At 41.5% G+C, this 13,218-nt stretch overlaps 1 protein-coding gene across 3 annotated transcripts in view; it reads right to left on the minus strand.

Moving 5' to 3' along the window:
* The window catches only part of FAM184B (family with sequence similarity 184 member B), a 109,144-nt gene that overhangs the window by 4,875 nt on the left and 91,051 nt on the right, over window positions 1-13,218 (minus strand). For all 3 annotated transcript variants that reach the window (XM_075858455.1, XM_075858464.1, XM_075858447.1), the window contains exon 12: window positions 11,568-11,675. In XM_075858455.1, coding sequence (XP_075714570.1) covers window positions 11,568-11,675 — 108 coding nt within the window. The remainder of the gene's footprint in view (window positions 1-11,567; window positions 11,676-13,218) is intronic.

Here is a 13,218-nt window from a genome sequence, read left to right on the forward strand (position 1 = left end):
TGATAGCATACAGGGGACAGTGATGACATACCCAAGGGATATAGTGGTGGCATACAGGGAACAATGATGGCATTCAAGGGACAGAGTGGTGGCAGATTAGGGGGCAGACTTCTGTAGAGCCCGTTGTATTTTTTTTCACACAACGGGTTTTATTGCTTATTTATTTTAATCTATGTCCCCAGACTGGCATAAATGATAGCAAAAATCTACGCCAGATAAGAACTGGATTTCATTCCGCAGGACGTAGCAAGGTAGAGGCCCGTACTGGGTCTCATACCTTGCCCCACCCCAATCAGACTACCCCCCATCGGACAATAAGAAAAATATATATGTAAACATCACCTCATTGCTCCTCTTCATTTCTCCCCTCCGGGTCTCCTCAAGCTCCCTCTGCATCAGGTACCTTGTATGAGCTGCGGCCGATAGTGAGTGCATGAGGGGACCTGGAGGGGAGAAGTAAAGAGGAGATAGTGGAGGGAGAAGATGAAAAAAGCGGCACTCACCCAAATGGTACAAAATTCTTCTTTAATGTGGCAAAACAAGGGAGGACATAGACAGCCAACGTGGTAAGTATTTATTTTGGAAGGGGAAAGAAGGGAAAGACTTGTGGTTCAATTGAACAATAGAAAAAATAATAAACTTTATTTATAAACAAATATTATGAATATTTAAAATTATCCAACACAGGTCCAATTGTATTGTAGTGCAGATGACCCCCAATCAGGGGCGTAGCTAGGAAAGACTGGGCCCCATAGCAAACTTTTGACTGGGGCCCCCCCTCCCCTGGGTGTCACACAACCCCCCCTTGTAGATAGTGCCTTTTTTACAGCACCCCCTGTAGATAATGCCATACAGCCCCCCCTGTAGATAACGCCATACAGCCCCCCTGTAGAGAACACCATACAGCCCCCTCTGTAGATAACGCCATTCAGCCCCCCCTGTAGATAACGCCATACAGCCCCCCTGTAGAGAACTCCATACAGCCCCCTCTGTAGACACAAGACGACACGGGCCCCCTTATGCCGCGGGCCCCGTAGCAGCCGCTACGGCGGTAGTTACGCCACTGCCCCCAATCCTACTTAAAGGACACAATTTGCCTCATAAATTGTACGTTATTCAATGTTGCTATCTGGCAGTGAATTAGTGTAAAACAACCAATAAATATTTCTGTAAAAGTATCAGTGCAGGTTGCAAGGGAAGATAGTATCAATGTCTGAATGTCTCCCTTTTATATGAGTTGAAACATGCTTAGACCCTTATTTGTGGCTGTTATTATAGACACAAAGTGACATTGAGTTATAGAGTTGTAGGTCATGTCAAATTAAGCTGCCTGCTCCCTTATAGGAGCTGTGAGTTATCAGTGCCGCCGCCGTGCTGCAGACACGGAGTCAAATGTCAAATCCTCCACACCGCCAGAGACGGGAGGAGCGACAGGCAGCAAGAGAATGAAGTTCCCGGGCTTGGTAAGTGATATAAGCCGCTGACGTGATCCTGAGCCTCTCGTAGTGTGAGCGGGCTCTCAGCCGTCAGTGATGCACGATCACCTGACAGTTTCTCTTATTGCCGTCTATGTCTCTCACATCGCTCCCATCGCTGTCAGCAGAGGCAGCGTGTGAAGAGATATAGTGATTATATTAGATTGTACCACCGTAGCATTTGAAAGAAGTGATGGACATGTGCATTGGATTGTTAAGAACTATACACCCGATGCGCGTTTCGTCGGCATTCCGGCTTCCTCTAGAAATATTTATTGGTTGTTTTACCCTAATTCACTGCCAGATAGCAATATTGAATAACATACAATTTATGAGGCAAATTGTGTCCTTTAATAGTTTTGGATTGGGGGTCATCTGCACTACAATACAATTGGACCTGTGTTGGATAATTTTAAATATTCATAATATTTGTTTCTAAATAAAGTTTATTATTTTTTCTATTGTTCAATTGAACCACAAGTCTTTCCCTTTTTTCCCCTTCCAAAATAAATACTTACCTCGTTGGCTGTCTATGTCCTTTTTTCCCCTTCCAAAATAAATACTTGTACAATACTGGTGGTATACACCTTTGTGGTTCCCATTACCCACTCCATATAATATAAATGAGAGGGTATTTGCAAAATCTTCTATTTCAGCTAACGAGGTAAACCTCGTTGGCTGTCTATGTCCTCCCTTGCTTTGCCACATTAAAGAAGACTTTTGTACCATTTGGGTGAGTGCTGCTTTTTTCATCTTCTGCCTCCACTACTTCCAATGTGATGACTGCTTCTTTAATTGCTGTGCACCACAAGAAAAAAATGGTTATGGAACCCCTGTTGTAAAAATCTAGGGGCAAAAACGTAATCTCTTCCCTGCAGTAGTGCCAACTGCCAACTCATCTTATGTCCAATGGGGGGGGGGGGGGATAGACGGCTCACTTCTGCGGTCGTTGAGCCACAACTACGGCCAGCGGAAAGATGCGACAGATTTATTAAGAGGTGTGGTCCTCTTAATAAATCTGGCGCGCAACTTACTCCAGCTAAGTAGAAAGTGTAAGAGTGATTTGTATTTATTGTATATTCGTTATCAAAATAATCACAGTTTATTCAATTGTATGAGATATGTTTTACGATCCTCTTAAAAGGAGTAAACTCCCACCACTATGAAAGTTGTATTGAAAAGACATTAGATCCACCAAAATTTACCATCACCCAGACATAGGATGTAGGTGACGTCATGCGACATTCCAGATAGATATGTTCCAGATATTCTTGTAAATTTTCAGCTAGGAAGAAAAGCATTACTATATATAGAATAATATTGGACGTACATATTGTATACTTGGCATCATCTGATTGGTTAATGTGTGTTAACTGAATGTATACATGGTATACTTGTCATTATCTGATTGGTTGATGTGTATTAAGTGAAAGCATGAACCTATAAATAAAGGCTCCGTTCACCGCCATTTTAGATTTCTGTACATCAAATAATTGTATGTGCAATCTCTCCCGATCGGTCATTTTTGTGAATTTGAATGAATCCTGGATAAATTCGGATATTGAGAAAAGTAGCTCAATATAAGTGATGATTATAATTACTCTGACAAAAGCTAAGACTGGTGTATGAAACGCCAGTCTTAGTAAATCTGCCCCATATAATCCAAGGACGTGGCTCAAGGAAGACTCAGTTTTGTCCTATAATAAATAAATGGCAGTAAATTCTAGACAAGTACAAATACTTTGTATGGGAACACATGGAGACACTACATATCCATATTATGAACCACTAGGAACTCCTTGTGTTGCTAAATGGCGTTTCCAGAAACAAAACTTCTAGGAGAGAATACTTTCATAATATGGCATATGATGCTGCATGCTACTACTTTTTTTTTTATTATGCGCATCAATTTTGAAAAAATTTATTTTATTTTATTTGGCACATAGCGGATTTTATCACAGATTCCATTAGAATCTGTAACATCTGGAGACCAAATCCCAAAATAAAAGGGGAAATAGCTAAAAATGCCTTTAGTGACTACTATGGCCTTATACATATAGTATATTTGATACATGAATATTATACAGTGCCTTTAAGCGATATTGTCCCAATGCTATGTGCTCTTGTTGTTGCGATTGAATTCCTTTTTCCTGTAATACAGGTGGCACTTGTACATTGGTGAAACCGGCCATTGTCTGACAAAAAAAGGTTATGCTGCATGGGAGAAGAGGGTGATTAATCTGGTCACCCACCATAGATATCGTGTACATATTTCATCTTGTTGAGTTATTTAACATTTATTTGAGTTAAGGTAATGTGCTTGGCTTGTTCATACATTTAAATTTATGGCCCACATGCCATTTCGGGCTGTATTAGCTGCTTTGTAAAAGGGTGATGACATCATGTTCTAGGACAGTGTTTGGACTATAAAAGAACGGTTAACATGCCAGTTAATGTTCAGTGTTCGGAGGAAGTTGCCATGACTTGAGTTGTGTACTGTAGATAAAGGGAGAGGTGAAGTTGCACGAGGGGGAAGGTAGAAAGAGAAAGGGAAACCGACTACTTGGAGCTAGAACTAATTAGCCTGAAAGAGACTGGTGAGGAACAAACTAGTCAGTTTCCATCGTCTGGCCTGGGTGGCCACAGGTCCTAAAGAGCGAGCAGGGGTGGTGTGTGAGGCTTCATTGTACGGATAGCTGGGCTAGCGGGGAAGGGGACGTAGAAGAGACGTGGCCTCAAGTCACTCAGAGGAAAGCGTACCGTTCAGTGGCCAGTGGTAGTGCAAGACTAAGGGAACAGTCGGTTTATGTGAAGACCCGTAGGGCCTGTGTGCAGTGCAGCCAATAACCAGCACAATAACCAGCAATTAAAGGGGAACTAGGCCCGAAGTACACAGATGCAGCCATCCTAATGTCTATTAGGTCCAAGCAAATAGCCCTTGTATCAAGGAGTGGTGCCCTTGACCCAGAGTCCGCCAGTCACTTCAGAACAGGAAAACCAACTTGCCTGACTGAGCAGTAACTAAGCTGGTGCCTTTCAAGCCGTAACTAAGCTGGTTGAATTACAAAGGGAGGTAAACACTGAAAAAATGATTTATTGGTGTAATCTATAGACCCCCCCTCCCCCAATATATATGAGGAAATGGAAGGTCAGCTATATAAACAGATGGAGCGGGCTGCACAGGCTGGTACTGTAGTGATAATGGGGATTTTAATTACTCAGACATTAATTGGTGTCATGGTTCGGCTACAACTGCAAAGGGTAGAAATTTCCTCAACCTGTCGCAGGAAAATTTTATTGCCCAGTGTGTGGGAGAGCCAACTAGAGGAGATGCTCTGTTGAATCCGATCATTTCAAACAATGCAGAACTTGTTTTGAATGTCACTGTTCTTGAAAACCTTGGTAACAGTGCCCACAATATAGTTAAATTTTACCTATATTGTAAAAAACAAACAAACACAGGCTGGGAGGGCAAAAACACTTAATTTTATGAAGGCCAATTTCCCCTGTAACTCAGGACATGGACCGGGAACAACTAATGTCAAATAATGATACAAATGATAAATGGGAAATCTTAAAATCTACTTTGGGTAATTATAGTGTAAAATATATTCCTGTAGGTAACAAGTATAAACAACTAAAATTAAACCCTGCATGGCTTACACCTTCTGTAAAAAGGGCAATATATGACAAAAAAGGGCATTTGAAAAATACAAATCTGTGGGTACAGCTCTAGGCTTTGTAAATTACAAAAAGCTTAATAAAATCTGTGAGAAAGTAATAAAATCAGCAAAAATACAAAATAAAAGGCAGGTGGCCAAAGACAGCAAAACAAATAAAAAAAAATCTTCAAGTATATAAATGCAAGGAAGACAAAGTCTGAACATGTAGGACCCCTAAATATTGGCAATGGGGAGTTGGTCACAGGGGATCAAGAGAAGGCAGAGTTACTAGATGGGTTCTTTAGCTCTGTATATACAACAGAAGAAAGAGCAGCTGATGTAGCCGCTGCCAGTGCTGTTAATACATCAATTAATATACTGAATTGTCTGAATGTAGATATGGTCCAAGCTAAGTTAAAGAGGCTCTGTCACCAGATTATCAAATCCCTATCTCCTATTGCATGTGATCGGCGCTGCAATGTAGATAACAGTAACTTTTTTTTTTTTTTTAAATAATCATTTTTGGCCAAGTTATGAGCAATTTTATATTTATGCAAATGAGCCTTTACTAGCTGGGCGTTGTGAATAGAAGTGTTTGTCAGCATCATATGTCAGCATCATACACTTCTATTCACAACGCCCAGCTAGTAAAACAAGTAAACACGCCCAGATGTTACAAACACAATACACGCCCAGTTGGAAATAAGAGAAAACACACTCCCAGTTGTCCATTAGAAAGGCTCATTTGCATAAATATAAAATTGCTCATAACGTGGCCAAAAATGATCGTTTTTTTAAAAAAAAAACACGTTACTGTTATCTACATTGCAGCGCCGATCACATGCAATAGGAGATAGGGATTTGATAATCTGGTGACAGAGCCTCTTTAAGAAGGACGTTCAACATTATTAAGCAGGCCACAGGTTTCAAGCAATATGGGAAAGAAAAAGGATCTCTCTGCTGCCAAAAAGCGTGAAATTGTTCAAGGTATTGCACTAGGTATGAAAACATTGGATATTTCAAGAAAACGTAGGCGTGATCATCGTACTGTGAAAAGATTTGTGGCTGATTTAGAGCACAGACGGGTTCGTTCAGATAAAGGCATAATGAGGAAGGTTTCTGCCAGCTGCTAAAATGCCATTGCAAAGCAGCAAACAGGTATTTGAAGCCGCTGGTGCCTCTGGAGTCCCGCAAACCTCAAGGTGTAGGATCCTCCAGAGGTTTGGAAGTGTGCATAAAGCTATTATTCGGCCACTCCTAAACAATGCTCACAAGCAGAAACGGTTGCAGTGGGCTCAGAAATACATGAAGACTGATTTTCAAACCGTGTTGTTTACTGATGAGTGCCGTGCAACCCTGGATGGTCCAGATGGATGGAGTAGTGGATGGTTGGTGAATGGCCACCATGTCCCAACAAGGCTGCCACATCAGCAAGGAGGTGGCGGAGTCAAGTTTTGGGCTGGAATCATGGAGAGAGAGCTGTTAGGCCCCTTTAGGGTCCCTGACGGTGTGAAAATGACCTCTGCAAAGTACGTAGAGTTTATGACTGACCACTTTCTTCCTTGGTACAAAAAGAAGAACCGTGCCTTCCGTAGCAGAATTATCTTCATACATGACAATGCACCATCTAATGCTGCAAAGAATACTTCTGTGTCATTGGCTGCTATGGGCATAAAAGGAGAGAAACTCATGGTGTGGCCCCCATGTTCCCCTGACCTCAACACTATTGAGAACCTTTGGAGTATCCTCAAGCAAAATATCTATGAGTGTGGGAGGCAGTTCACATCAAAACAGAAGCTCTGGGAGGCTATTCTGACATCCTGCAAAGATATTCAAGCAGAAACTGTCCAAATACGCACAAATTCAATGGATGCAAGAATTGTGAAGGTGATATCAAAGAAGGGGTCCTATGTTAACATGTAACTTGGCCTGTTAAGTTTTTTTTGATTGAAAGAGCTTTTGATTTCTGTAAATATGACCTCCTGATGCTGCAAATTCAACAAATTACCATTTTAGCTCTCTTTACAACCTTTAAAATGTTTTGATCTCTGTCGTGCATAATAATTTGAGACAGTGCATTTTGAGTTTTATACTTCTAAAAAAAAAACTGTTATCATTAGGAGATTTGTTCAATAAAATTCGCATTATACTCCAACGGTTGATGGCTTGAAGATTATACTGACTGCCATTTGCATAGACTATTTAGGAAAATCAGCGAAAAATAACATTTGCATAATAATTTGGAATGCGGTGTATGGACTGAGACATCAGGGGCTCCCTCTAGGAGCGGAATCCCCGGCCAGAGAGCTCTGACTGGGGATTCCGTTCCTAAATGGAGCTTAGGTGGTGCTATCTACAGGGATGGGGGGTCTGGTGCTATCTACAGGGGGGGTGCAATCTACAGGGGTAGTGGTGCTACCTACAAGGGGGTGGCACCAGGGTCGGCCTTTGGGGTGTGCAACCCGTGCCATCGAACAGGGCGCATCACTCCAGCAGGTGGAAGGGAGCGCTGTGCTGGCTCCCTTCCCCTGCTTGCATTTGTGAAGCGCCCTGGCCCAGCAACTCTTTAGCTGCCTTTCCGTCCAGGCGCTCCTTCTATGCTCAGTGGCGTAACTACCACTGTAGCAGCCATAGCGTGAGCTAGTGGAGCCACTGGGCATGAGGGCGCCCGCACCACTCGCCGGGATGTACCCCCCATGCCTGTGGTGCCGCTAGCAGCCGCTCTGCCTGCTACAGTGGTAGCTACGCCACATTCACTAGTATCTGCGTCCTTAGGTCGTAGATACCATTGAATCCTCTGGCAGAGCAGGGAGGTATCTTCCTGCTCTGCTATTTACTAGGCTACAGGTCATGATGACGCAACTGGATTATGCCGGCCTATGCAAGGATCCCATCAGCGTTGAGGAGTAGCTCCTTTCGCCGCGGGAACGGGCCGAGCTAAGTAAAAGTTTTTTGTTTTATTTGTTTGGTGGGGGCACTGTCTACAAGGGGGAGGTGGGGGGCTGTATGGCACTATCTACAAAGGGGAGGTGGTGGGCACTGTCTTCAATGGTGAGGTGGGGGGCTGTGTGGCAGAATCTACAGGGGGGCTGTGTGGCAGAATCTACAGGGGGGCTGTATGGCAAAATCTACTGGGTAGCACTATATTCAAGGGGGGGCTGTGTGGCACCCAGGGGAGGGGGGACATTATACTGTGGCTGGTCCACTTATGTGGCATTATACAGTGATGGGGCACTACAGGGAGCAATAAACTGACGCTAACTACAGGGGATGGTGCTATCTACAGGGGGGATGATGCTATCTGCAGGGGGGCGCAGTTGCACTATCTACAGTGGGCAATGTGGCACTATCTACAGGGATATTGCGGCACTATCTACATGGGCACTGTGGTGTTTTCAGGTGACTGGGACAAAAAAACCTAACGAATAGAATGCATCCATTTTTTAACGGCAATGAAAAACGGATGGCAAATGGCGGTTAAAAACTGTCAGACAGCTGGGAAATGGATTAAAATTTTGAGACACACTGATGCAAAACAGCCATGAAAAACTGACAGTTGATCCGTTGTTAACTGTCCTTTTTTCCATGTCATGTGAATATAGCCTTATAGCCGTCTTATCCGCTCACAGCGATCCAGGCTGATGGAGAGAGAAGACTAAATGTTACAGAGTGGCAACAGCGTATGTATATGTATGTATATATAAATAAATATATACATACATATAATATAGACAAATATATTTTAAAAATACATAAATTGTGATTAGTCTGCTCATAATAAAATTTAAAAACATGGAATTAATTAAACTAATCTAGAAAGCCTCATACGTCTTGTAAAAAGAAAAAACGGCGTAAAAATAGTTGTGATATTCAAAGCGGTTGCAAAGATATTATCGCTTAAAGAAATGGAACATTTTACCTGAACACCGGGACATCAATGACCCTTGGTCATGAAAGGGTTAACATCCATCGCGGGAAAATTTTTCGAGGGGCTATTGGGGGACTATATACAGGCGTATTTGACAAAAAATAGTATTATAAGTGACAGCCAGCACAGTTTTACTAAGGACAGAAGTTGTCAAACCAACCTGATCTGTTTTTATGGAGAGGTGAGTAGAAGCCTAGACAGAGGGGCCGCTGTGGATATAGAGTTGCTGCTGCTGAATCATCTGTAGCCTCTGGTGCCGATGTGTCCTCGCTCGTCCGACACGATACAGGACCTGTGAGTGACGTCACAGCGTGATCTCTCGAGAACACGGCTGTGTCTGCACTGCCAGAAGCTGGGCGTTCTGAAGAGAAGTGGATGATACTTCTCGTCAGAACGCCCAGCTAGTAAAAGAAGTAAAAACGCCCCGATGTACGCACATAATACACGCCCAGTTGTACTTTTACTTTTCAACACGCCCAGTTGTACTTTTGCAAACCTCATTTGCATAAATACAAAAATGGTCATAACTTGGCCAAAAATTCTCGTTTTTTAAAAATAAAAACGTTACTGTAATCTACATTGCAGCGCCTATCTGCTGCAATAGCAGATAGGGGTTGCAAAATCTGGTGACAGAGCCTCTTTAAAAGAATTAAACCTATTTAGCCTTTAAAAGAGACAACTAAGGGAGGACATGATTAACTTATATAACTATATGACAAAAAAATATAGTGAAATCCTGTTCCATGTAAAACCCCCTCAAAAGACAAGGGGGCACTCCCTCCGTCTGGAGAAAAAAAGGTTCCATCTACAGAGGTGACAAGCCTTCTTTACTGTGAGAACTGTGAATCTATGGAATAGTCACCGCAGGAGCTGGTCACAGCAGGGACAGGAGATGGCTGAAAAAAAGGCTTAGATAATTCCCTAGAACGAAAATATATCAGCTCCTATGTCAATGTGTAGAATTTTTGTTTCATCTCTTCCCTTTCTCCCATCCCTTAGTTGAACTTGACGTACATATGTCTTTTTTCAACCATAATAACTATGTAATAGTGAGACGATTGTAAATATATCTATAGCTATAAATTTTTGTCATTCCCAGAGTGGGAAGAAATGTACATAATTTTTGTGGCCGTGTGTGCCATCAGCACTAGCAAAAGGATTGTATATATTTTTAAAAGCAGAGTTAAAGTTGGCATTCTAACTTCCTGCTTCGTTTCATCTATCCCCACGACATCCCTGCAGGGTATCCACCATCTTGCCTCACCCTCCACCACCTTACAGTTCTGTAGGAAAAAAAAAACTCCATTTGTCACTATATACAACCAGAGGCATGCAGAAGTATACAAAGGGCCTATAGCAGTCTATGTGAGTTGTAATTTCAGATCCGTACCACACAGCCTTACCATATCCTTTAATTCACTGACTTCAACATGTAAGAAATATTCAATTGCTAATGTTTTTCATCTTTTCCATTATCTTTACATAATCATGGCTTTGGAATGGTTTTAGTACTTTGGGTGTAAATTACCTAATACTTCTGTTAACCAATTGAGTTCAAAGGACATACTACATAGGTGAGTTCTGGGGTTTGCTCTATCTATTAGGAAGATGTGACAGTAGCCTAAATTTTTCTAGTGGACAAACAACTGATGACAAACTTTTTCAGCATGTACTATTATTGCAATTGACAACCAATATAGCGATTAATCGTTTTGTCACTTTTGGAAAAATGACCGCTACAAAAGAAAAGAAAACTGAAAATTTTTCTGTAATTAGAAATAAAAATGTATTAATATACTTGTTTATGTAACTGATGATTTATTAAGAAATAAATTGTTTTATATAGGCACTTCACTTTGCATAAATCAGTGGGACAAGCAAATATATTGAAAACTTTGTAATATATCTTATTAGAGAAAAATGCATCTTTCTCCGCTTATCAGACTCCCCCCTCCCTTCCTTTTCATAAAAAACTGTTCACTCACTCTAAATTTACTGCTATATTAGTCTCCTCAAGACAGACAGACTGACTGACGGAGAGATCAAGTTACAGGTAACCATAGAAGTCAATGGGGAGGGGTGTAGGAGCAGAAAGAGAGTTTGGCAGAGAGACACACTCAGATGCGGCTGCAGCTTCTGATAAGTGTTATATATCACCCCAATGCTGGATTCACAGCTATACTGCTCATTACTGCTGTATGATGTTCTCCACGTTGCTGATGTTTCTGAGGGTGTGCTACAAAGAGATAGAAGAGCAGGATTTTTTCTTCTCTATGTGCTGTGTATGGGGGACATGATAGCAGTTAGGCTTCACTCCCCATCTCAGAGAAAACTGAGAATTAGAGATAGAGCCTGCAGAGGCTAAAAGTGCTAAAAAAAATAAATAAACACAAGTAAGATAATGGCCGGAAACAGCATTATTCATTATGTACACAAATGGCAGCTTATTCTGAAAAGTCACCTAAATAACAATTACGCTTTAAGTTTTGGGTGGAGTCTTACCTTAAGTGTGGGTGTTAAGCTTCCAGCATTTGGGTTGCAGGAGAATGACTGACTTCTATGTGTTTCTTGATTAATTGGCATCATATCGTCATTAAAGGTCTGAATTTCCTGTAAGTCAATAAATGTTCAAAATATTTTCTTACTTCCCGAGAAATTTATTAACCAACAATGTTGGAGATTTATCAATACTAGTGTATAAGAAAAGTGGAACGGTTGTCCATAGCAACCAATCAGAGTGCTTCTTTCATTTTTAAAAAAGACCCCAGGAAAATAGGAGCTGGAATCTGATTGGTTGCCATGAACAACTGCTCCACTTTTTATTTGCCCAAATATTGATGAATTATTGATTAGGTATTGTTAGTATATTTCTTTCATTAGATTGTAAGCTTTTATAAGCAGGTTTACTTTTTACAACAGAAAGAATTTTTTTATATATATAATACTATAATCATATAAAGATACACAGAAATATGCAGGAGGGTGAAATCTTATCGACACATACAACTTTAGTTGCAGGGAAAATCTGTGAAGGCTGAAATAACTTTCCAGGTTCCCCCTCGCCTGAGCCTCCTTAGGGTATGGACACACACAGCGTAAGCACTGCAGATTTTCCGCTAAGAAACCGTTCACAAATAGTTTTATTTTTAATCCGCAACATGTGAATTTATTCTGTGGAATAGCTGCTCTCCTGTTGTGGATTTTTTAGATAAAAGCCAAAACAAATAGCATATGTTGCGATTTTTGCAGTGGAAAAAACGCGATTCTACCGTGAAAAACGTAAATCAGAAAAAAAGCTTTTTTTTTTGCTTAACAGCTTGGCACATAATCACGTATATGCACGGCATGGAAAGGCAACAACGCGCGCACTCCGCCATGTATGTAAGTGACTGTGATCGTGCAGGCACAGAAGCTATGCCTGCACGATCACCACGAGAGCCCGACTGTGACTGACAGCTGGGCTCCCACTGTAACGGGTAGGATTGGAGAAACCTCCAATCCCGGCCGTTTAACTCTTAAATGCCGTGGTCAATAGTGACCGCGGCATTTAAGTGGTTTGACAGAGGGAGGGGCTCCCTCTGTTACCGATCAGCAGCCCGCGAACACGATCTCTGGCCCGCCAACAGGTTACCATAGCAGCCCTGCCCTGGCTATATGCCTATTAGGCCATGCCAGACGCATGTCCTACTAGATTGCCTGTGATACCAAAAGTACTCATACCAAAGCATTATATCTGTAATCAGAAGATCGCATTGTAAAGTCCTCTAGTGGAACTAAAATAAAAGTTAACACATTAATTAAACCGCCGGATGAACGCCGCACAAAAAAAAACCACACAAAAACAACGGCGAAAATGCTTTATTTTTCCATTCCCCCACCAAAAAATAAAAGTTAATTAATAAGTCCCATGTACAAATGAAAATTACATCTTGCCCCTGCAAAAAAAAACAAGCCTACATACGGCTACATCGTCGGAAAAATAAAAAAGTTACGGCTCTTGGAAGCAGCAATGCAAATACAAATAATTTTTGTTTAAAAGTGTTTTCATCGTGCAAAAGTAGTCAAATATAAAAAACTTCTACATATGTGGTATTGTCGGAATCATACCGACCCATAGAATAAAGGCAACATGTTATTTACACAGCAAAGTGAA

Source organism: Rhinoderma darwinii, chromosome 1 (genome assembly GCF_050947455.1).
Source record: "Rhinoderma darwinii isolate aRhiDar2 chromosome 1, aRhiDar2.hap1, whole genome shotgun sequence".
Classification (NCBI taxonomy): domain Eukaryota; kingdom Metazoa; phylum Chordata; class Amphibia; order Anura; family Rhinodermatidae; genus Rhinoderma; species Rhinoderma darwinii.